The following is a 24,695-nucleotide window of genomic DNA, read 5'->3' on the forward strand; positions in this document are numbered from 1 at the left end:
TCGCCTGACCTCTCTAGCAACCCCTTGATCCAATCGATCCGCCTGCTGTTGCTGGGCCTTCAGCAGCCCACTCCACAGACTCAGAAATGTCAACATCATTCATAGAAACATAGAAAATAGGTCCAGGTGCGGGATGGAGTAGGCCATTCCGCCATTCGAGCCAACACCGTCATTCAAAATGATCATGGCTGATCCTCCAAAATCAGTACCTTGTTCCTGCTTTAAACCCATATTCCTTGATTCCATTAGCCCTAAGAGAAAACATCCAGTGAATTGGCCGCCACTGCCTTCTGTGGCAGAGAATTCCAGATTCACAATTCACTGGATAAAAATGTTTTTCCTCATCTCAGTCCTAAATGGCCTAACCCTTATTCTTAAACTGTTACCCCTGGTTCTGGACTCCCCCAACATCAGGAACATTTTTCCTGCACCTAGCCTGTCCAATCCCTTAAGAATTTTACACGTTTCTAGTCCCAGGTCTTGCTAGCTTGTATAAACTACTTCCAGAAGATTACATGACCAAGAGCAAGTTTGTTTTCGCCCCTATTTAGGAGAATCTTTTAACAGGCTTTGAATAAAACCTCACACCATTGTGGCAATATGTAGATTCCTATATTAACACTAGGGATGTAAAATCCGTTCACATTTCTCAATTGAAACATTGATGAATGTGGTAAAAAAGAATGAGCAAGCTGTACCACACTATTAAAATGTAGACCTATAATATGCAGCAGGCCAAAAACCTTTGCTGCTCAGTAGTAATTGCCTAATATTTACACTCTATTTCTTGTAGATGAATGTAGGGAGCAAACATTGGAGCACAATAAAGACAAAACCCAACATTATTAGCATTAAAAATTTTATTTATAGAGAATCTTTTAATACAATTTAATATATTGAAGCTATAAATGTAACACATAAAATTGTAACATTTTATCTTCTTCATTAGAAATGATGATTGAGCAAAACAAATATACCAAACTCAGGATTAGAATTTATAGATTATAGTATTTGAAGCAGAAATAGATTTTTAAATATCACTAATCTTAGATATTTGGCTTTTTTCCAATGTCCACTTCTTCATTACGTTAAGGATGGCAAGTGCAATGCTTACAAAATTCCACCACAAATAACCTTGAAGAATACTTTAAAAGTGCATTTTCACCTTAATACCCAAATTAGAGCTTGCTCCATAAACATAGTGTAAAATGGAGTGTATTGGATATAAACTTAGAAACTAGAACAGTACAGAACAGGAACAGGTCCTTTGGTCCACAATGCCCCTGTATATCATGATGGCAAGTTGTCCTCTGCCTGTAGACAATCCATATTATCCCTCCATATTCAAGTGCTTGTTAAAAAGCTTCTTAAATACCACTATCATATCTGCTTCCATCACCAACACAGGCAGCACGTTCCAGCACCCGTCACTTTGTGTTACAAAACCCACCTCTTTAAATGTTCTCTCTCTGATCCACCTATTTCACCTTTACACACCACACCCCTCCCCTCCACAGTCCAAGCAAGTGGTCAAAGCACTGCATCAAAATCCACCAACCTGCAACAGTGACAGTACAAAAAAATTATACTTGCCGTTTAAATTTATTTGAAGATACTGTGGGTAAAATATCTTAGCAGTATTTTGGTTGGTTATGTGTGAGATGCTGTTTTCATTATATCTAAAAAAAATGTTTTTGAGTTTTGCCATCCAGTTGCAAGATAATTTGTCTCTAAAGAGTGGCAGATTGCACATAAGGCCATCCTCTACATCAGGAACAGCAACATTTTATTTCAAAACCTTAGCAACAATAATGCCTGAGAAACATACATCTTAACTTGCAGTGTTTAAACTATATAATGAATTTGGGCATATTAGCAACTCTGAGATAAAGAATGCCTATCAGGAATAGGGACAAACCAGTGCTTATTGCAGCAGTCGGGTTTCGAAGTTTTGTTGCGGAGTCCACGATGGCCAGTGGTAGAGTTGTTGCCTTACAGTATCACCCAGGTGCTATCTGGATGGAGTTTGTCCATTTTCCCTGTGACCGCGTGGGTTTTCTCCAGGTGCTCTGGTTTCACGTGCAGCTTTGTTGGGTATTTGGCTTCTGTATATTGTCGCTAGTGTATATGGCCCGTTTCCATGCTGTATCTCCAAACTGTATGGCCATTTTCCATGCTGTATCTCCAAACAAAATTAAACTAAAAGTATGCAACCGTAGGAGTGAGACAGCCCAGGCAGTAAAGGTTTGCTGTGGGAGATTTGGCAGCATTGCAGAGTATTTAATTTCTGGATTTGTATTTTTGAATAGATCATAAAATATGATCAAAACAGGGGAAGCAAAAATATACACTTTCTTTTAAGTTATTAAAAATAAAACAGATTGGTACAATATATTTTTAGCATTTGTAAAACTAAAATGAGATTTGTGGGCAAACTACACAGGCACTGTATTAATGATCAACTAATCATTTGCCTTTTATTGAAGTACAAAGTTATCTAAAGAACAGGTCACTACTTCTATAAAGAGAAGGCTTAGTTGAAGGGTGTACTCAGATCTGCAGATCAGACTCAAATATAAAAATATCGTTGAACTTAATCACAGTAATGCTCCCTGAAAAAACATTCAAACTGACAGCATCTATTATCACGAGTTGGTGAACAACCTTGTATTGGGCCGTAAGGCCAAGTTCTGATTCTAACTAAACAACATTCAGTGGCATGAATTAGATCATCTTCTAAGAAAAAGCAGACGCAGGCAACTGATGAGACAAAGAGGATTAGTATTAAGGTTTAGATAAAATATTAAAAGCTAAAGCAGTTAAAATCTAAATAAATGCATCAGCATCCTAAACAGAGAAGAGATGTACTAGGGTGTCAAGTGAAATTCCCAAGACTGCAATTCTTCAAGTAATTAGTTTTACGAGGATGATCCGAGGACTTGAGGACCCGAGCTATAGGACGAGGATGAGCAGGCTAGGACTTTATTCCTTGGAGTGCAGGTGGATGAGGGGTGATTTTATAGAGGTGTTTAAGATCATGTGGGGAATAGCTAGGATAGATGCAGAGTTTTTTTTTAACCTAGAGTAGAGGAATCAAGAACCAGAGGACATAGGTTTAAGTTGAGATGGGGTAGATTTAATAGGAATCTGCCAGGGGAAGTAGTTAAGGCATGTGCTATAACAACATTTAAAAAACATATGGACAGGTACATCGACAGGAAAGGTTTAGAGGGAACTGGGCAAATGTTTACACTACTCAAGGCACTGTATTAATGAATAATTAATCATTAGCCTCTTATTGAAGTGCGAAGTTATCTAAAAAATAGGTCACTAATTCTGTAAAGAGAAAGCTTAGTTGAAGAGTACACTCCGATCTGCAGATCAGTCTCAAATATAAAAATATAGTTTGAACTGAATCACAGTAATGCCAAATTCATGTGGATCAAGTGGAGATGGAGCATCTTGGTCAGCATGGGCAAGTTGGGCCGAAGGGCCTGTTTCCATACCGTATGACTCTATTTTTTTGAGTTTGCAGACAAAATTAGTGATGTCCACACACTAGATGGCACATTAATTAATATAACTTTAAGGAATATGCAAGGCAACAGAAATACAAGAGAAACAAAGTTTACATTTTAATTAGCAATTTTAAAACATGCTTAAAAACCAGATATCCAGACATCTTTGATGCTTGTATACTGTTCATTTTTTTGCTCTGCTAGAGCCCTCCCCGTATAATCTCATATATTTTGTAAAGACCAAAATACCTATTGATGTACTCTTTAAGTTACAAGACTAGCCTGACAGACGAGGTTTTGTTTTGTAGCCGCAACGGTCAATGGACAGCAAGGACAGTAGGACATGGAAATTCAATGAACCGCCCACCCCATGGGCGACTCATTCTTCAATTCAACCAACATTCTTCACACCACCAACACCCAGACAGCAGTAGGCACTAGTTCACAGTATTGCATTGGAACAAACAATGAAACATCTTATAATTGGAAGGAAATCTATTCATACCAAGATGCTGGCTCATTGTAGGAAGAATATATTCCATTAATAAAGAATATTTTCCAGTTAAAACTATATTTAAAAATGTATAATTTCTGCAATTTGAACAATGTCCGCATCAAACATCAGGTATAATCATGACCAAGAACACTGGACTCTCAGCCAGTATTTGACTGGATGTCATTTCAATAGTCTTCAGCTATAGAAGAACCTGTACTGTAAATTTAACGCAATCTCCTGTTATTTCCCAGAATTTGTTTTTAAATGCATAGTTAACTCTTTGGATTCATGGCTGCTATTCTAAGTAGACATGCATTAGCCAAGCACCCTTTCTGGCAATTATCTTCACTAATATACAGTACAAGCAGATAAAGCAGTTACTGCACTGAGCACATCTCTGCAATGAAGACACCATTTCATTAAACAGCCTGTTGGTGGCAGCCACCATTTGGCTCAGTTTGCTCATTGTCTAAAGATATCTTCATGTTTGCAGTTTAGAAATGGGGTAGCAATTCAGTTTCAAGCTTTTACAACCTGTTGTTTGGAACAGGTGCTTAAAATAATTGGTCAGAATACCGTAGGAATGCACACAAGTTATAACTAGTGTTACTAACCGGATGGCTAGGATAGTACTCACAAACTTATTTTATGGAGAGTGATGCTATTTGAAACAATTACAACATAAAGTGAAATTCTGGTCAAAAATCTGAAACAAAAAGACAGCCATCACAATATATAGGCAGAACAATGTAATTAATTACATGTAATGTATCCCACTTATAACTTAGGAATTACCAGTTCAGGAAAAGGGCTGGCTCCATCTTTACACCAAAGTACTAAAACTGCCTGGAAGTAAAGCTCCAGATCCAGGAATGAAGTTTGGAAGTTGGATATATTAGTGAGAACATTGATGCTTTGCTCTTCATTGGCAGTGTGAGGTTATACACAATAGCTCCACCCCACTTTCACTGCTGTCATCAGCTGGTTTCTCCCAGCTACATCTTTAGTTAAATAAAAAGATGCATCAATCCCTCTCGAGAGTTGCGAGGGGCGTTCCATTCAACATGGTACAAAATCTTACTGAAAGGTTAGAGGTAGTGCCAGCACATTTGCCACAGTCAGTATTCTACATGCTGTCCTAAAACTTTAAAAGGTCTAAGAAAATATAAATATACTTAAGTCATCTATACTCCATAAACTGCAACAAAGATTCTGTGAAAAATTGCAGTCACATCATCAATGTTGAAAAAAAAACTGACCTAAATCAGGTTTGTCCCTGTACTGCACAGAAGCCGCTGAGTTTAAAAATGGAACACTTCCTACAAATTCTGGGCGTGAAGCAGTTTGCAATTGCATTTTAACCAAAATGATCTCATCAGCTCTGAAATTACGATTTTCAGCACTTCAGCCTGTTAAGAAATTACAGAAGATTAGGAAGGTATTTACAGTTTACTGATTACGTACATTGTTTAAATGTGCAAAAGAATAATGTAGTCATGGAGAAATATTAGTAGCACAAATGTGTATATATTCTGTATACATTTGGCAATTATTCTGACAATTTTACAAAAATAATGTCAAACATGATAACATTTCAAGTTGATTTTTTATGACACTCGGCCGAGTTGCTTTTGGTCGGTTTCAAACCAGCACTGAACATAGCCAATAAAGATCCAGTTTAATTTGGATTTTTCAGGACAATTTATTCCAAATTTTAATGATTCACATGCAATTGTGAAGATCAGATTATTTTGCTGGAAAGCAAATGCGTGATAAAATATAAATTTATCAGCGTATATCATTCCTCTGGTAGCATTAGCTGGTGTTTCAGAACATCAGGCAATAGGCATGATATATATATTACTCTTTCACATCTATGTGCATGCCTCCTTAAGATCAGGTGTAGCTGTATATTGTTTCAAGTAATTCAATTGAATTCAAATATTTCATTCTCCACGGTTCAAATCCTGGGATTTGACCTGTGTCTCCTTGCAACTGCTGGTGCTTGGTGTTGCCAATGTCCCAAGAACAACACATTAAATTATTTATTTCATCGTTTTTGCCTTTGTTAGAATTAATAAAATATTTGAAGGTAGAATGCAATTTCAAAATTTAACTCAACACAATTTTTTCTCCAGGAAGCTTTAAAATGGTTTTGTAAATGTAGCCATTGAATGAACGCTATGGATTGTACTGATGCGACTTGACAACACTTGCAGAATGAATGAGCCAAAAGTCAAATCTAAACCGTTCAACCTGGAGAACTGTCTCGAGCTTCCATCTTATGATGCCAAGTTTCTTTAAGCAAGATGTTTTACCATACACGGTTGTCAACAATTCAGTCACGAAATTCTATGCAAAAGATGAAGCCTGTGACAAACACTGACCCAATGGGCTGATACACATTACCAGTTCGTTCACAAACATAAAGTTTCTTGTTTGGTTGGACCAACCCAGATCAAACTAGTTCAGTTTTCCCAGCAACCCAGATAAGTAGAGGCAACAAGTAGGAAAAAAAAAGGTTTTACACCACTCAAAGAATAGGAATGTCTTTGCATGGCTGAAACCAGTCAAGAGATATCAGATCAGAAAGAAAATTCTAGGGAAGCTTTCAATCAATTTAACATATGCTGCACCAAGTGCTGACATTGCACTCTGGGGACATTGTACGATTTAGTAGCTACAGTGTGCACCATCAGGTTTCACAGCTCTGTTGAAATACATTAGCAATTGCTTTAACAAAGATGCTTAAATGTCTAGTTTAGCTTAAAATTCGAGTAAACAGACGTTTTTGAAGCAGAACCTGCAGGCCATTTTATCATTCCCTTGAATTAACTGCTGTTTCTTCCATCCCATCACCAATTGGTCTCTAACCTAAATTGCAAAATAAACTCAATTCTTTTTTTGGGATGGAGGTATGAGGTGCTCTGGTAATTCAAGAGGCAGGTCATAGCCTTGAAGTTTTATGCTTATCAGATGACAGGCAAGAGCAAATTCCTCGTCATCCAACATTCCATCATGATCATTGTCAGCCAGTTTCCAGATCTTCCCCAAGACTATGTTTGGCAATTTAGACTTAAGCATTTCCTTCTTTGCATTGTTCCCATTAACTTTGCCATTAATTGGTGAGAGCATGTAGAAAATTTCATCATATTTTGACTTCTCCCTTGCCACAATCCACTCACTGTCATCTATTCCTGCTTCAGCTCCTTCACCGTAGCCTTCATTGAAGGGCCCATTAACGTTGCCATCAAATGCACCACCCATCACAGCCTGCGCTGGCTTGCTTGCTTCTTCATGCCGTATCAAGTTCATCAGCTGGGCAATGTGGTTGGCCAACATTTCATCCACCGCCTCCAACAACTTGGGTCTTAGACTGTGAAATTTGTTGAAGTCATATGATTGCAGCATACCCTGCCAAACCAAAACAAAAGGTTAAGTAGCAAGAAAATCTCATCCGATCTGAAAGCCAGCCTTTCAAATTTCTGATTAAAACAATTAGTTCAAGGCAGAACTTGATGCCAATGTATACGTTATTGAGCATCTTCTACGGAATAACATTTTGCATTCTTATGAAAACCTTGCTGAAGCAGGTCTGTTCTAACTGGTGTGTGGGAAGCAACAGCAGATGCTGGCTTAAACTGAAGTTAGACACAAAAAGCTGGAGTAACTCAGTGGCTCAGATAGCATCTCTGGAGAAAGGGAACAGGTGACATTTCAGGTTGAGATCCTTCTTCAGTCAGAGAGTCTGAAGAAGGGTCTCAACGCCACCTATTCCTTTTCTCCAGAGATGCTGCCTGACCCGCTGAGTTACTCCAGCTTTTTTTGTCTGTTCTGACTGGTGTTAGTATAGCTTACTTGCTCTTTGATGCATCCAAGTGCCGGGAGGACTCAACAGGTCAAGCAGCAGAGCGAAAGAAGCACAGGTGAAGTTTCAGGTCAAGGACCCTCAACAGAACTGAAAGAGTGAGAAAATAAGTGTGTAAAATTGCAGAGGGGGAAAAGGGAATGTCTATGACAGAATGCAACCATATTTGTCAAAGCAACAGTTACTAAAAAAAAAACTAGCAGTTAGATGCAGTAGAGGAGAAAGAAACAAGTTGAAACAAACGTAGTCACAACTTTGGAGAGAGGTGAACAATATGAGAAAAATGTGAATGGGATAACAGCTGTTTCTCAGGCAATCAATTGTCCATATCATTGACGTTACTCATTATTGCAATGAAAAGGGATTAAAGATCGAGATTGGTCATCAAACGTCTGACATATACTTAATATCTTTGTTAATGTCCATCCAAATCTAAGCACAATGGCGCAGTGGTGGAGTTGCTGCTTTATAGTGCCAGACAGCTGGGTTGGAGCCTGACCACGGGTGTTGTCTGCACGGAGTTTGTACTTTCTCTGTGACCTTGTGGGTTTTCTCCGGGTGCTCCCGTGTCCTCCCACATTCCAAAGAGGTGCAGGGTTGTAGTTTAATGGGCTTCTGTAAATTGTCCCTACTGTGTAGGATAGAACTAGTGTACAGGTGATCAGCGGCGTTAACACAGTGGGCCAAAGGGCCTGTTTCCACACTAAATCTCTAAACTAAATTGAACAAATCAGAAAATGGGGTCTGAAGAAAGGTCTCAACCAGAAATGTCACCCATTCCTTCTAGCCAGAGATGCTGCCTGTCCGGCTGAATTACTCCAGCATTTTGTGTTTATCATCGTTGTAAACTAGCATCTGCAGTTCCTTCCTACACAAATCAGAAAGTCTGTAGCTTAACTGAACTTAATGAAATGTATTGACCAAAGATCCTATGATAGACAACTCCTGCTAAATGCAATGGGCTGTCGTGTAGTACGCAACGGAGCGGAACGTGGGCCTTTTTTTCATCCATTTCAGTAACCCGACCCGACTCGCAGTGCAATCAATGTTGCGGGGGAACAGTTTGTGTTAATAAATTATAATTCTGAAAATGAGGAGAAGATTTTTACTAAAGAACTTTTATTTTTACGAGGCTGTTTCCGTAGCCAGCTTCCGTCTCCGCACTAGTTAGCTATGGGATCTTTGGTGCGGAGACGGAAGCCGGTTACGGAAATGTGGCCGAAAATCACCCATGAATCTGCCCATGACCGTACTACGTCTTTTTCGTCGAGTGATCTATCTTGCTCGCTATAGGATCTTTGGTATTGTCTGCTTTTACCATTAAATGCTCACTAATCATCTCTGCATTCAATCCGAGAAAGAAGAGGATGTGCAAAGGAATTCAAACAACCCAGAAAATGCGTCATTGTTTGACCTTTAAATCACTGACAAAACACTGCCATTGTATCCCATTCTTTGTTACAATGTGTTTACACTAGAGACGGCAACATGAATTATTTCCAGACAATTACACTGCAGTGCACAGACAGTAAATTCCAAACCACACGTTACTGCTTCTTTGTGCTCCTAATTTCATTCCAACACGTGAGTGAGAACTACATTTTGGCACTACAGCAAAAGATTTTGTTCTGGTTTTGGAAACAAGACATTCCTGTACCAGTAGGAATGAAATGCATTTTGACATAACAACACCAGGGTTTTAGTTTTTTTTTCCAATTTACATTTCAATTCAGATTTTTCAATTCACCCTCAATCTAATGTCAAGGACCCCGAATAAAATCAGGAGTTTTAAAACATTCAGTCAGTGGAATTGTGATCGTTACTGGATAACATCAGCAACAAAGTTTGCACTGTCAACATCGTCAATAGCAGATAACCGTCGTTTCAAAAGAGAAATATAATTTATTTCTGGCACGTGACGGCACAGTGCGCAGCAGCAGAGTTGCTGCCTTAAGGGGTTGCCCCACTGCGGCGACCTAATTGGTGAGTTTAGAAGAATTTAGGAGAGTTTGAAAAAAATGTCATGTTGAAGACCTCCTTCGATTATGTTGAAGACCTCCTTCGACTATGTTGAAGACTAGCTTCGACTAGCTTCGGGAAAATTGGACACCGAATAGTGGAGAGTGAAGACAACCTCCTTCGACCTCCCATCCACTATGATGAAGACTATCTGTGACTACATTCGATTACCCTCGATTTGCTACGACTAACATGCCGACCTACTACAACCTAATCGACTAAACCTACGAGTAAGAAAAGTATCGATTTTTTCCATGGCGACCTTTTTTTACTCGCGGGAATTTTTCAACATGTTGAAAAATACGCCGCGACCTAGCGGGAACTACTCTCGAGCATGAAGGAGAGTTACAAAGACCTCCTAGAACCTTGTGTCGACCATGCTGTGAGTACGAGTCGAGGGCAAACTCGTCTGAGCTCGCGGATTAGGTCGCCGCAGTGGGACAGCCCCTTTATAGTTCTTTCAGCACAAGAGACCTGGGTTCGATCGCGACTATGGGTGCTGTCTGTACGGAGTTTGTATGTTCTCCCTGTGACCTGTGTGGGTTTTTCCCGAGATGGTCGGTCTCCTCCCATACTCCAAAGACGTACAGGTTTGTAGGTTAATTGGTTTGGTATAAAATGTAAATTATCCCTAGTGTGTGTAGGATTGTGTTAATATACGGGGATCGCTGGTCGGTGCGGACACGGTGGGCCGAAAGGCCTGTTTCTGTGCTGTATCTCTAAACTAAACGAAATGGTTTAAAACGTAGGTCTTGGCACACACTTCTCAATTGAAGTTTTGTTAAATTTAGAGATTACTGGGTGAATATAGCTTCAGTTTCCACTGGTTATGTTATCAAGGTTCAGTGACATTTCCACATTTTGAAAAGTTTCACTTGCTATCAACTCATTTGACTAAATATAAACATTACAATTTTTGACTTCAGATAAACAGTAGTTTCTCCGGAATCTTACACGTGGTGTGGCATGAAGATCTACGAGATAAAGGGATTATTTCCCCTTGCTATATTCAATGCAGACTATTATAAATGTAATTGTTAATCCACATAACTGCTACAGAAAAGAGATAGAAAATAAACCCACTCCCTGATATAGAGAGCTATGTAAAACAAATGACTGAAAGATATGCAAAAAAGTAACAATGATCAAGGAAATGGTCCATTGTTGGCTGTGGGCGAGGTGTTAACGAGTTGCCAGACAATGAAACTCGACAGGCCGACTGTTAAAATAGTACAGCGACTAGGGTGGGGGAGGGACTGAGAGAGAGAGAGGATGCAAGGGGATACTTGAAGTTAGAGAAATCCACCTGCTGGGTTTTAATCTGCCCAAGCAAAATACGAGGTGTTGTTCCTCAAAATTGCGCTTGGCCTCACTCTGACAATGGGGGAGGCATAGGACAGAAAGGTCAGATTGGAAACGGTAGTTAGTGATTAGCAACTGCGTCCTTGCTTTAATTATGCAAATTTCTGTCCAACCAGTCCGTGTAATAATTGCTGAAACCTAAAAGGGCTGTCCCAGTTGGGCGACCTAATTGGCGAGTTTAGAAGAGTTTAGGAGAGTTTGAAAAAAATGTCATGTTGAAGACCTCCTTCAACCTCCTACGACTAACTTCGGGAAAATTGGACCGAATAATGGAGAGTGAAGACGACCTCCTTCGACCTCTCTTCGACTATGAGGAAGACTATTTACAACTACCTTCGACTACCCTCGATAACCTACGACTAACATGCCGACCTACTACAACCTACGAATAAAAAAAAGTATCGATTTTTTCCACGGTGACCTTTTTTTTTAAACTCGTGGGCATTTTTCAACATGTTGAAAAATACGCCGCGACCTAGTTGAGTACACGGGGACTACTCTCGAGCATGAAGAAGAGTTACAAAGACCTCCTACGACCTCGCGTTGACCATGCTGCGAGTATGAGTCGGAGCAAACTCGCGGATTAGGTCGTCCAAGTGGGACAGCCCCTTAAGACTGCAACATTTAGAAAATGGTTTCATTGAAATGGCTGGAAAAGGGACTTCCTTTGTTAGTTTTTAATGCCCAAAATCGTAACTCCACACACACTAGGCACTTTCCAGAATTTAAAGTAATAACCAACTCCTAAAGATCCTCAACTTCAATTTCACATCACTCTTGAATTGCCATTTTTGAAATTAGATCTGATAATTTGCCCTGCCAATAATCCATGAGAAATTTAACATTGTTCTTGCAAAGCTGCCCAGTAACAAAACCACGCGACTGATTTTTCAATCATCACAGTACTGGTAAACCACATTTTGACCCTCGGCTATTAGAATGGTGTTCTCTGTGGTTTGCCACATTATCACAATGGAGAAGCTTGACAATAGAGTGATGCAGTGTGGAAACAGGCCCTTCGGCCGAACTTGCCCACACTGGCCAACATGTTCCAGCTACACTAGTCCCACCAAGCCTGCACTTGGTCCATATCCCTCTAAACCTGTCCTATCCATGTAGGTACACACAAAAAAAAAAAAAAAACTCAGCAGGTGCAGCAGCATCTATGGGGCGAAGGAAATAGGCGACGTTTCGGGCCAAAACCCTTCTTCAGACTGATGGGGGGTGGGGGGGAGAAGGAAGGAAAAAGGGAGGAGGAGGAGCCCGAGGGCGGGGGGATGGGAGGAGACAGCTCGAGGGTTAAGGAAGGGGAGGAGACAGCAAGGGCTAGCAAAATTGGGAGAATTCAACGTTCATGCCATCCGGACGCAAGCAACCCAGGCGGAATATGAGGTGCGGTTCCTCCAATCTCCGGTGTTGCTCACTCTGGCAATGGAGGAGACCCAGGACAGAGAGGTTGGATTGGGAATGGGAGGGGGAGTTGAAGTGCTGAGCCACCGGGAGTTCTGGTAGGTTATTGCGGACTGAGCGGAGGTGTTCGGCAAAACGATCGCCCAACCTCCGCTTAGTCTCCCCGATGTAAATCAGCTGACATCTAGAGCAGCGGATGCAGTAGATGAGGTTGGAGGAGATACAGGTGAACCTTTGTCGCACCTGGAACGACTGCTTGGGTCCTTGAATGGAGTCGAGGGGGGAGGTGAAGGGACAGGTGTTGCATTTCTTGCGGTTGCAACGGAAAGTGCCCGGGGAGGGGGTGGTACGGGAGGGAAGGGAAGAATTGACAAGGGAGTTGCGGAGGGAGCGGACTTTGCGGAAGGCAGACATAGGGGGAGATGGGAAGATGTGGCGAGTGGTGGGGTCACGTTGGAGGTGGAGGATTATGTGTTGTATTTGCCGGCTGGTGGGGTGAAAGGTGAAGACTTGGGGGACTCTGCCCTTGTTGCGAGTGCGGGGGATGGGGAGAGAGAGCAGTGTTGCGGGGTATGGATGAGACCCTGGTGCGAGCCTCACCTATGGTGGCGGAGGGGAATCCCCGTTCCCTGAAGAACGAGGACATTTCCGATGCCCTAGTGTGGAACGTCTCATCCTGGGAACAGATGCGGCGTAGGCGGAGGAATTGGGAGTAGGGGATGGAGTCTTTACAGGGGGCAGGGTGGGAAGACGTGTAGTCCAGATAGCCATGTGAGTCAGTTGGTTTGTAGTGTATGTCGGTCAGAAGTCTGTCCCCTGCGATGGAGATGGTGAGGTCAAGGAATGGTAGGGAAGTGTCGGAAATGGTATAGGTGTATTGGAGTGCCGGATGGAAGTTGGTGGTGAAGTGGATGAAGTCAGTCAGTTGTGTGTGGGTGCAGGAGGTGGCCCCAAAGCAGTCGTCAATGTAACGGAGGTAGAGGTCGGGGATGGGGCCCTGGTACGTATTGAACAAGGATTGTTCAACGTACCCGACAAAGAGGCAGGCGTAGCTGGGGCCCATGCGTGTGCCCATAGCTACGCCTTGTGTTTGGAGGAAATGGGAGGAGTCAAACGTAAAGTTGTTGAGGGTGAGGACCAACTCCGCTAGGCGGAGGAGAGTGTCAGTGGCTGGGTATAGATTGCTCCTCTGGTCGAGGAAGAACCGGAGGGCTTTGAGGCCATCCTGGTGGGGGATGGAGGTGTAGAGTGACTGGACATCCATGGTGAAGATGAGGGGGTGAGGGCCTAGAGAGTGGAATACGCGGAGGTGGCAGAGAGTGTCTGAGGTGTCTAGAACATAGGTGGGAAGGGATTTGACCAGGGGGGATAGTATGGAGTCAAGGTATGTGGAGATGAGTTCGGTGGGGCATGAACAAGCAGAGACAATGGGTCTGCCGGGAGAGCCGGGTTTGTGGATTTTGGGGAGAAGGTAAAAACTGGCCGTGCGGGGCTGGGGAACGATGAGGTTGGAAGCTTGGTCGTGCAAGGCGTGGGAATTGATGAAGTCGGTGATGGTGCTAGATATAGTGGCCTGGTGCTCGTCAGTGGGGTCATGGTCCAAGGGTAAGTAGGAGGAGGTGTCCGAGAGTTGGCGCGTGGCCTCAGCTTTGTAGAGATCGACGCGCCAGACTACCACGGCACCTCCCTTGTCGGCTGGTTTGATAACCCAATCTGGGTTTTTGCGGAGTGATTCAATGGCAGTGCGTTCAGGGGGGGAGAGATTGGAGTGAGACGGGAGTGGAGAAGTTGAGGCGGTTGACATCGCGGCGGCAGTTCTGGATAAAGAGTTCCAGAGCCGGGACGTTACGAGAGGGGTTCCACAAGGAGGGTGTGCGTTGGAGACAGGAAAAAGGGTCATCATTGGGGGGCGAGGACTCCTTCCCATGGAAGTGCGCTGTGAGGCGGAGGCGACGGTAGAAGCGCTCCAAGTCATGGTGGGCGCGGAACTCATTGAGATGGGGACGGAGGGGGACAAAGGTAAGACCTCTGCTGAGGACAGACCGTTCGGTGTGAGAGAGGGGGAGGTCGGGGGGGATGGTGAACACCCGGCAGGGATGGGAGTTGGGGCCAGAGGAAGGCAGGTGGGTGGACTGAGGACGGGGCGATGTGTAGGGGGGGGGGGGGGGGTGTGGGTGTTGGAGGGGTGGTGGGTGGTCAGGGGGTGAGAGGGCTGTAATGTGGGTGGGGAAGAGCGGGGGTGACATAGTTGGGGGGGGATCTTCTTCTTCTTCTTCTTTTCGTGTCTTTGAAGCTGGTTGGTTATATGACAGTTTCCCATTCCTTTACACAGTCCTTTGCGTTTTTATTGAACACTGCAAGATCCTTTGGGCTGCACTGGTTGGGTAGTAGGGGGCAGACAAGGCAGTGCTGCATTGTATGGACCTCTTCTCCACATTCACAGGTTGTTTGGCCAGTTTCATAGCCCCATCTGGCCATGGCAGCTTTTGATCGCCATGTTCCTGTTCTCAGGCGGTTGAGCGTCTTCCACTGGACCCATGATGCTTCTGAGCCCGGAGGGAGGGCTTCAGAAAGAGGGATACCCATGTCAGTAGGAGGGGGGTCGTCCTCAAGCCTTTTTGTCCATAGTTGGAGTCTGGTTTCTTCCCGTGATGCTATTGGTTTCTTCCCGTGATGCTATTAGGGGCTGGACATGGCTGAGAAAGCTTCTCCTGGACTTCAGCCGTTGGGCCAGGGGTACACGTCCGTAGAGGAGGTGGCGTTCATCACTGGTGGCCTTGGTCATCTCTACTCGGCTGGCGACTTCCCGTCTCACATCAGCAGGGGCAATGCCAGCGAGGAGGTGCAGGTTGTTTATGTTGGTGGGCTTCATGGAGGGGGATGGGGGAGAGTCAGTGGAACAGCCACTGAGGTTAGCAAGGCTGGGCAGACGGGCACTAGGACCCAGTGGAGTTGAGCCCAGGAGAGTGGGAGTGAACAGCGTGGAGGCTCCAGGCCTAGTGCAGAGTCCAGGCTCCAGGTAAGGCGACGGCTGTGGGTTGTTGGAGGGGGGTGGAGTGGCGCGGGTCACCAGACCCGATGGTCGGAGTCCAGTGGCGCGGGTCACCGGACCTGATGGTCGGAGTCCAGTGGCACGGGTCACCGGACCCGATGGTCGGAGTCCAGTGGCGCGGGTCACCGGACCCGATGGTCGGAGTCCAGTGGCACGGGTCACCGGACCTGATGGTCGGAGTCCCGTGGCAGTTGAGTCGGGGTCCGCGGGCGATGCGTGGGAGGTCCCGGTGGGTGGATAGTCGGCGGGGCGGCGCGGGTCGGCCATAGCGGTGGGGCGGCGAGATGAGTCGGGTGGGTTGCGGCGGCCATGTTGGGGGAGCCCCGGTCCGGCGACGATGCCGGGTAGGTCGGGTCCGGCGGCGGTGCCGGGTAGGTCGGGTCCGTGTAGGTGTCTAAGAGCTCAACTATCCATGTAGGTGTCTAAGAGCTCAACCTTTCCAGAGCTAGGCTCCGGGCCAGGATGTCCCATGATGGGCAAGTCAAGGCGAAGTTTGTGACAAAGCATGAACCAAGAATAAATGGCCTGTCCCACTTGGCCGTCATTTGCGCCTCATTTACGTGTCATATGTAAAACAGGTCGACGCGTTGTGATGCGCGATGTCGCGCGCAAATCATGCATCATCACAGTTGTCTGGTGCGCGTGACGTCATTAGAATACCCTGCAGCAGGACGTTGACGCAAGGACGTTGACGTAACCATACGTCACCACGCGATACACGTGAGACGTCGGGACGCCAATGCGTCAGCGTGCGTACGCGATACGTCACGCAAGTGGTGTGCGAGGATTTAGTTCCTGTACTAAATCCTGGAGCGCTGCGCGATACCGCGCATCACCGCATACGATTCCACGCCTCACCATGCGCAATATATGCGCACCCCACGCATCACAACGCGTCTACCTAATTTACATATAAAGCGTAAATGAGGCGCAAATGACGGCCAAGTGGGACAGGCCTTTAAGAACTCAACGGTGAAATAGGTGGTGGACGGGGACTGCCCAGCAGGAGGAGCATCACAACAGCTGCGAAGGCAGAAGGCGGCTGCAGCAGCAGGGCAAGACTTCCAACTGTTGTCAAGTCCATGCCGTTGGACCCGGTTCTGCCTCTGTCAAAGAATGTATGGTGGCTACTCATAGACAGTCTCCCCATGTTATAGGATGTCACGCACAGGCATCCACCAGGAACAAGAGGTGGACAATCTTACGCGACTTCAACAGATCGCTGATGATGATTTTCTTGGTTCTATCATTCATATCTGAATTAATAAGCTTTACTTCCCTGGAGCTACTTGGCATTCTCTTCCTGCGAGAGGATGATTGCCTCTCCCAATACTACACCAACTCTCCAGACGGTACCATCCCAAAACACCAGCAAACATCCTATCACCTCTGCATCCCTCTGCTCTTTCTCACCCTTCAAATTTATTGATGAAATTCGTTAACTTTCTCCCGACAAAAGCTGGGCAATGGAGAAATTACCTGGTGGATCTTGAAATTATTATTTTCTACCCACTGGTTAATTTTATTTCTTTTTGGGGATCCGACAAACTAGCAATTATTGTCCACGACTAGTTGTTCTTGAGAAGATGGTGGTAATCAGACTGCGTGAATTAGAGTATAGAACAGTACAGCACAAGAACAGGCCCTTCAGCCCACAATGTCTGTGCTGAACATGATGCCATGATCAACTCTCATCTGTCTGTACATAATCCATATGCCAATCCAAAAATCTCTTAAAAGGCACTATTGTATCTGCCTCAACCACCACCACAGGCAGCACATTTCAGACACTTGCTCTCCTTTAAACTTTGCCCCCTCTCATCTTACCCTGCTAGTATTTGATTTTTTGATCCTGGGAAAAAAGATTCAGACTGTACCTTTGCCTTTCATAATTTTATATACTTCCATCCAGTCTCCTTACAAGCCCATTGACCGAGAGAAAACAATCCAAGTCTGGCCAACCTCTCCCTGTGGCTAATGCCCCTTATTCCAAGCATCGATTTGGTAAACCTCCTCTGGACACTCTCCAAAAACTCAACATCAGTCCTGTAATGAATGGGGCAACCAGAACTACACATAATAGTCCAAATGTGGCTTAACCAAAATGTTATAAAGTTATAAAATCCTATAAAGTTGCATTATGACTTCCTGACTCTTATACTCAATGCCCCAACCTATGAAAGCACGTATGCCATATGCTTTATTTACCATTCCATCTACTTGTGTTACAATTTTCAGGGAATTATGGACTTAGATTCCAAGATCCCTTTGAACATCAATGCTGTTAAGGGTCATGTATATTGTATATTTTCCCCTTACATTTGACCTTCCAGTGCAAAACCTCACACCTGCTTGAATTATACTCCATCTGCCATTTCTCCACCCATTTGGGCCCAATGAAGGATATTTTAAAATTTCGATAGTTTGAAAATTGAACCGAGACCTGCAGGCCCTTGTCCTTTTTGGCATTTGGGATGCAGGTTTAGGAGTTCCTGTGAATAATGCAATACATTTGATGGATGACACACATACTGCAGTCATTATGCGGCAGTGATGGGCGAGGTAATACTCAGGAAGCTGCATGGTCCTGAATGGTGCCAAGTTTCTTGAGAGTTAGTTGGTAGCCCAGCATTCATCTTGGCATGTGGACACTACTTTGTGCATTCCTACTTTGTACCTTTTGGATGATGCAAAGATAGTAGGGTGTCAGTCACAGGTAAAGTGTCACAAGATGGATACAAAAGGTTTCCTCTGGACAGGAAAGGTTTAGTGGGACATGGGCCAAACACAGGTAAATGGGACCTGCTTAGATGGGGCATCTTGGTCAGCGTGGATAAGTTGGGCCAAAGGGCCTGTTTCCATGCTATATGACTGTAAGATATTCTGCCTTTGACCTTACAGTGCCAATAGTATTTATGTATGGGGCTGGTCCAGTGGAGTTTTTGCTCAATGGTGACCCCTGGGATGTTAATGGTGGAGGACTCACAAATGGTAACATTCAAGGTTAGTTGGTTAGACTATCCCCGATTGGAGAAAGTATTGTCTCACACTTGTGGCACAATTATTACTTATCCTTTCTATCCTCAGCCCCCTCCATTGCCAGCATGAGGCCATGCACAATCTAGAGGAACACACCTCATTCTGCTTGGGTACTGGAACTTCGTGGGATTGTAGGTTCTGAGTGCAGGTCCTCAGCACAACAGCACATTCAGACTAGGAATAGCACTGCAGAAGCTATAGCTGAATATCCAAGGAAGACATGACCACCAGATGTCTGCCAGAGTACCAAGGGACCTTATCTGAAGCTGGGCCCCAGTCTCCAGGGATCCTGGAATCAGAGCTTGTCTGGAGACGAGGGACTCAGTGATGATTGTATCCATCATCTAGACCAGAGTCCAATTGCAGGTCTGTATTTAGCTCACACCCCAGACATGCACTTGTCTGTCACTATAAAAAATTAAGCATCTATGGATTTGTGAATAGAAAAGGTTGGTCTATTTGCTATTCTGGAAACACACACAGAATTAAACAGTTTCTGTATTGTAACTTGCATCAACTTGCATGCAAGCCAAAATGTATACCTGCTCACTTCCTTCAGATAACTCAAATGTAAAAAAAACATTGTCAGGGGTCATGCTCAGCAGTAAAATTAAATACTTATTTTGTTCTTGTTGAAGCCACTCCTACAGTTTAGCCAGCTCCTACACTAGAGGGAGAGTCTAGGACTAGAGGTCATAGTCTTAGAATGAAATGCCGTTCCTTTAAGACGGAGATGAGGAGAAATTTCTTTAGTGAGAGAGTGATGAATCTGTGGAATTATTTGCCACAGTAGGCAGTGGAGGCCAAGTCAATCGTTATATTTAAGGCAGAGATAGATAGATTCTTGATTAGTACGGGCGTCAGGGGTTATGGGGAGAAGGCAGGAGAATGGGGTTTGGAGGGAGAGATAGATCAGCCATGATTGAATGACAGAGTAGACTTGATGGTCCAAATGGCCTAATTCTCCTCCTTTCACTTGTGACTTTACACAGGGCATTGAAAGAGAACGATGGCACTTACCCACATAATGAATCTCCAATGACAAACAGGAGCAGCTGATATATTTTTTCCCTTATCATAAGAGGATTGGTTGATAGTACAGCTTTAATTTAATTCTAGAACTTACCAATTTCCTCTATTACTGAACTAAATGTTTTCTGAAAGAAACTACAGTACCCACCCATTGGCCAAATAAAATTGATTGGTATACTTATGTTACTGTACCTGCATTTTGTGTACATTGGGGAAATCACCGGCAGAGATATTATGCTCCTGCTGGAGGCTCACATATATCTCTGGAAGTCTGCTTATCATTTCTTTTTTCTTTGCATCTTTTCCAAACATAGCTGGCATTTCCTTCTTTAAGTGACTGATGATGTAGGCATGAACCTAGAAAACGACAGAGACCAATCAGACAATATATTACATGCCTACAGCCATTAGACAACAGTAATTTAATTGCAGTCTATAATTAAAAATTATGTTCAAGATAATTTTTCTTCCAAATTATACTTTTAAAACATTTGCTAATATCACAATTCAAGATAGATGTCACAACTAACATATTACCATTACATATTTCTTTTTATGCATATTATATGACAAAAGCAGTCCAAAGGGCTTACACAGGGATTCCAGCCCCTCGGTGTGAAATAGCAGGAGGGCCTAAAATGGGAAATTCTCTCAGTACAGCCAATGCTGTAGCTGCACAAGGATTTCATGCATTCATCCACATGTAGACCAGTGCCTTGGAATGTAGCATTCAATTTGGGCAGCTTCTTGCACTGGCCGAACAAAGCTTAGGACAGCTCAAAACTGTCAGATCTGCAGATGACAATCTTTCAGACATAGTTGATTGATACTTTATTCCCACGTATACTTGACTTGGTACCGTGAGATTCTTTGTTTGCACACAGTACAAGTATGCAAAAGTCACCACGTAAAAGGGTGCCAACAAAGTGATAAAGGTATTCAATATGTTTAAGAAAGAATTGCGGATGCTGGAAAAATCAAAGGTAGACAAAAATGCTGGAGAAACTCAGCGGGTGAGACAGCATCTATGGAGCGAAGGAATAGGCGACGTTTCGGGTTCAGAGCTACTCAACTGTTGAAAAAGACCACCATATTTTTACAGACCTTCTTGGCAAACAGGTATTCCAGAAGATGGATATGACTCTAACACAGCTATCTTCAGAATGCAGAGCCACTGAGACTCCAGCTGTGTATGAAGAATCTGATAAGGAGAGCTTATATCATCACCTATCAAGCCAGAGACTAATGCTTAATTGACTGTTGTGTTGATGAAGGATGCGGTCATGATTTTGACAGTATACTCAATCTTTGCATATCTTATCTCTTCAGACACAATCATTTTTTAAGTAAAGAGCTGAAGTAACTGGGGCCACTGAGTACATCGTGCCCCTAATGATAGAATAGAATAGAATGCCTTTTATTGTCATTCAAACAGCTCATTCAAACAACGAAATAGCATTTTCTACTGTCTTACATTACAAAAAAACCCAAGGACCACACATAACACAGTTTACACTAACATCCATCACAGTGAATCTCCAACACCTCCTCACTGTGATGGAAGGCAAAAGTCTTATCCCTTCCCTTTGTTCTTCTCCCGTGTTCCAGCAGTCCAACTGCTGCGTCGAGGCGAACTGGGACTCTCGATGTTAAAGCCCCCAGCGGGCGATGGTAAATCCCGCAGCCGTTAAAGCCATGCGGAGCGATGTTAGGCCCCACTCCGTGTCCTTTAAACCCTGTGATTCCAGCAGGAGAAGTTGTCGTTGCGGGAGCTCCGAAAAGCGGTCTCACACCAGGGACCTGCGAGCTCCTAATGTTCCTCTCCATCGGGCCTGCGGCCGGAGCCTCCGAAGCTCCGGAGTCGGGTCGCAGCCACGCACCACCACAGCTCCTCCCGCACCGAAGACGGCCGGCTGCGCAATGTCAGATCCGCAGGCTCCGTGACTGGAGCCCTCAGGTTGGTCCCGGCTGGAGGCCGCCGCCGCCGGCTCCATGTTAAGCCCAACGACACCGGAGACCCGACAGGGAAAAGGTCGGGTCCCCGAACGGGGGAAGAGATTAACGGAGATGATCAGATTCGTTCCAGTAATGATGAGGGATGATCACTCTCATATTCCAGTTTCTATTTCAGTTTGGTTATTTGAAGGGTGACCAAAACTGAACACAGGACCCCAAATGCAGCTTCACCAACATCTTGTACAACTGCAACATATCACATATGCAATACCTTAACCGATAAAGACCAGAATACCAAAAATCTTCTTTGCCACCCTACATACCTGTGATGCCACTTTTAGGAAGTTTTGTACCTGTACTCCTAGTTCCCTTTGCCATGTAGACTTTGTTCCAAATCTATCATTCCTCTTATATCTGCATCCTTGCTGGTGAACTCAGCAAAAATATCAACACGACACACAAACAGGGGCCAGTATGTACCTTTGCCTAAATCTAGATTTGATCAGGATATTTTCAGTTTCCCAACTATTAATTTTACTTGTGCTGTACGCAAACACACACTGGTGTGTTTAATACTTAATCTTACCAGCACAAAAGTCCATATAAACTTCCATTCCAAGATCTAATTTCATGCCTTCATACTTTGGTCATATTTTGGGTCAAAGCTTGCATTCTAAATTGTCCTATTTACAATGGGAATATCATGTAAATATACCATACCTTCCACCAATGATGGCACGACACTAGTTCTGCTTCTTCCCAGCTGTAACAACCCTTTCTTCAGAGAAACTCTTACCTCCCTTGTGACCAGGTTTCTTTTGCTGTTTTGTAAATTACTGGTTTTCTATTCTGCATTATAGGGCAATGATTAAGTTACTGAACCAACAGCTAAAGCTCACTGATCCAGACATACAAGTTTAAATCCAACTCCAGTAAATGGGGAATTTAATACGTAAAATAAATTTGGAATTTTTAAAATAGCTGTACAGTAAGCATGAAACTACTCAATTGTCTTAAAAACTTACATGGTCTATTAATGTACTCCAGGAAGGACACTGCTGTCAGACAAGCCCATATATAACTCCAGTACCAAAAAATTGTTGACTCTTGCCTTCCTCTTCAGTTGATGGATGGACAACCAATGCCAACATTGTCAGCAATGTCCACATCCCATGAATTAATTAAACAAATGTTTTAGGTGATCAAACACTATATCATGCCACACCTGGGAGTTTCAAATTCTGCCTGAACTATATTTCCATGACTTGGTAAAAACAACTCTCCCTGCAGTACACTAGTTTTCAATCCTCATAAACAGATTTGCAAAGGAAAGGCAATTTGTTCAGTCAACAAAACATAATTAGTTCTCTCACACTCAGATTTTGATATTTTAGTTCAGTTTACTTCAGAGATACAGTGCAGAAGCAAGCCCGTCGGCCCACCGAGTGTGCGCTGACCAGCGATCCCTGCACACTAACACTATCCTACACACTAGGGACAATTTGCAATTATACCAAGTCAATTAGCCAACAAACCTGTATGTCTTTGGAGTGTGACAGGAAACTGGAGCTCCCGGAGAAAACCCACGCAGGTCACAGGGAGAACGTACAGACAAGCCCCTGTAGTCAGGATTGAATTGCCCTGGGATTTTCTACAAGATTACAGTCTGCAGTGTAGTTGCATGTCTCCTGCCACTAGATGGCGGTCTAACAGCTCCTATTCCTTTTTCTCAGCTGTTGAAACTGTGTATAAAATATAACCATATAACAATTACAGCACGGAAACAGGCCATCTCGGCCCTTCTAGTCCGTGCCGAACACTTATTCTCCCCTAGTCCCATCTACCTGCACTCAGACCATAACCCTCCATTCCTTTCCCGTCCATATACCTATCCAATTTATTTTTAAATGATAAAATCGAACCTGCCTCCACCACTTCCACTGGAAGCTCATTCCACACAGCTGCCACTCTCTGAGTAAAGAAGTTCCCCCTCATGTTACCCCTAAACTTCTGTCCCTAAAATATGTGCAAGATTTCACAAAAGTTCAAATGTCTCTGCCTTTTGTGTCAATTGTTCTATTTAATGTTCTGTTCTGAATTCAAATGCTTTATTTGAATTTGGGGATCTTGGGGTCCAAGTCCAAAGCTCCCTGAGAGAGGTAACACAAGGAGATAGAATGGTAGAGAAGATTAAGGGCTTGTCCCACTTAAGCGATATTTTCGGTGTCTGCCAGTGACCGTCACTGTATTAGCAGGTCGCCGAAAAAGCGACATCTGGACCCCCCCTACGACAATGTCTACGACAAGCTACGACAACCTACCACCTTGTCGACGTCAAGCTACCGACAACCGGCGACACATTAGGACGTCCACCTACGACCACACAGGCTACAACCTACGACAACCGAAGTCAACCTACGTCCACCCGCGACAAGCTACGACCCTGTCGGCGACAACTGAAGATAATTCAGTCGGCGGTACCTGTCGCCGGTTGACGTAGGTAGTCGCCAATGGAATTCACCGAGGTCAGCACCCGGCGACAACCAATGTCACCTGCCGACAACCTGCGTCATCCTGGCGACAACCTACGACAGCACCTACGTCAGGAGAAGACAAGCTACGTCAAGCCCACAGTGGCCGAAGCGTTTTGAACATTTCAAAATCCAGCGGCGACCAGAAAAAGGTTACGATTCTTTAAGCGACCTGAGACTACGCACGGCCATACAGACGTCACCCCGCGACCATTTGGCGACGGCCTAGTCGCCTGTAATTGCCCAAAAAATCGTCTAAGTGGGACAGGGGCTTTATGCTAGGCATGCCTTAGTGGTCAGGGCATTATATATAAGATTCAGGAAGTAATGGCGCAATGTTATAGGACTTTGGTTAGGCCGCTTTTAGAATAACATGCAGTTCTGGTCACCCCATTACACGAAAGATGTAGAG

The 24,695-nt window shown here is 44.0% G+C and overlaps 1 protein-coding gene across 2 annotated transcripts in view; it reads right to left on the reverse strand.

Moving 5' to 3' along the window:
* Positions 1–5,665: 5,665 nt before the first annotated feature.
* The window catches only part of LOC116976724 (EH domain-containing protein 3-like), a 62,252-nt gene continuing 43,222 nt past the window's right edge, over positions 5,666–24,695 (reverse strand). Inside the window, exons 5-7 of one of the 2 annotated variants that reach the window (XR_004413028.1) lie at positions 19,989–20,153; positions 6,050–7,428; positions 5,666–6,002 (exon numbers count right to left, since the gene is read on the reverse strand). Coding sequence is in view for 1 of the 2 variants with exons in the window: in XM_033026597.1 (XP_032882488.1) it covers positions 6,907–7,428; positions 19,989–20,153 (687 nt within the window). In the remaining variant the exon portion in view is untranslated. Of the gene's footprint in view, positions 7,429–19,988; positions 20,154–24,695 lie in introns of both variants that reach the window. The other variant, XM_033026597.1, reaches the window with a different exon arrangement.

This window comes from Amblyraja radiata, chromosome 9 (genome assembly GCF_010909765.2).
Source record: "Amblyraja radiata isolate CabotCenter1 chromosome 9, sAmbRad1.1.pri, whole genome shotgun sequence".
Lineage (NCBI taxonomy): Eukaryota > Metazoa > Chordata > Chondrichthyes > Rajiformes > Rajidae > Amblyraja > Amblyraja radiata.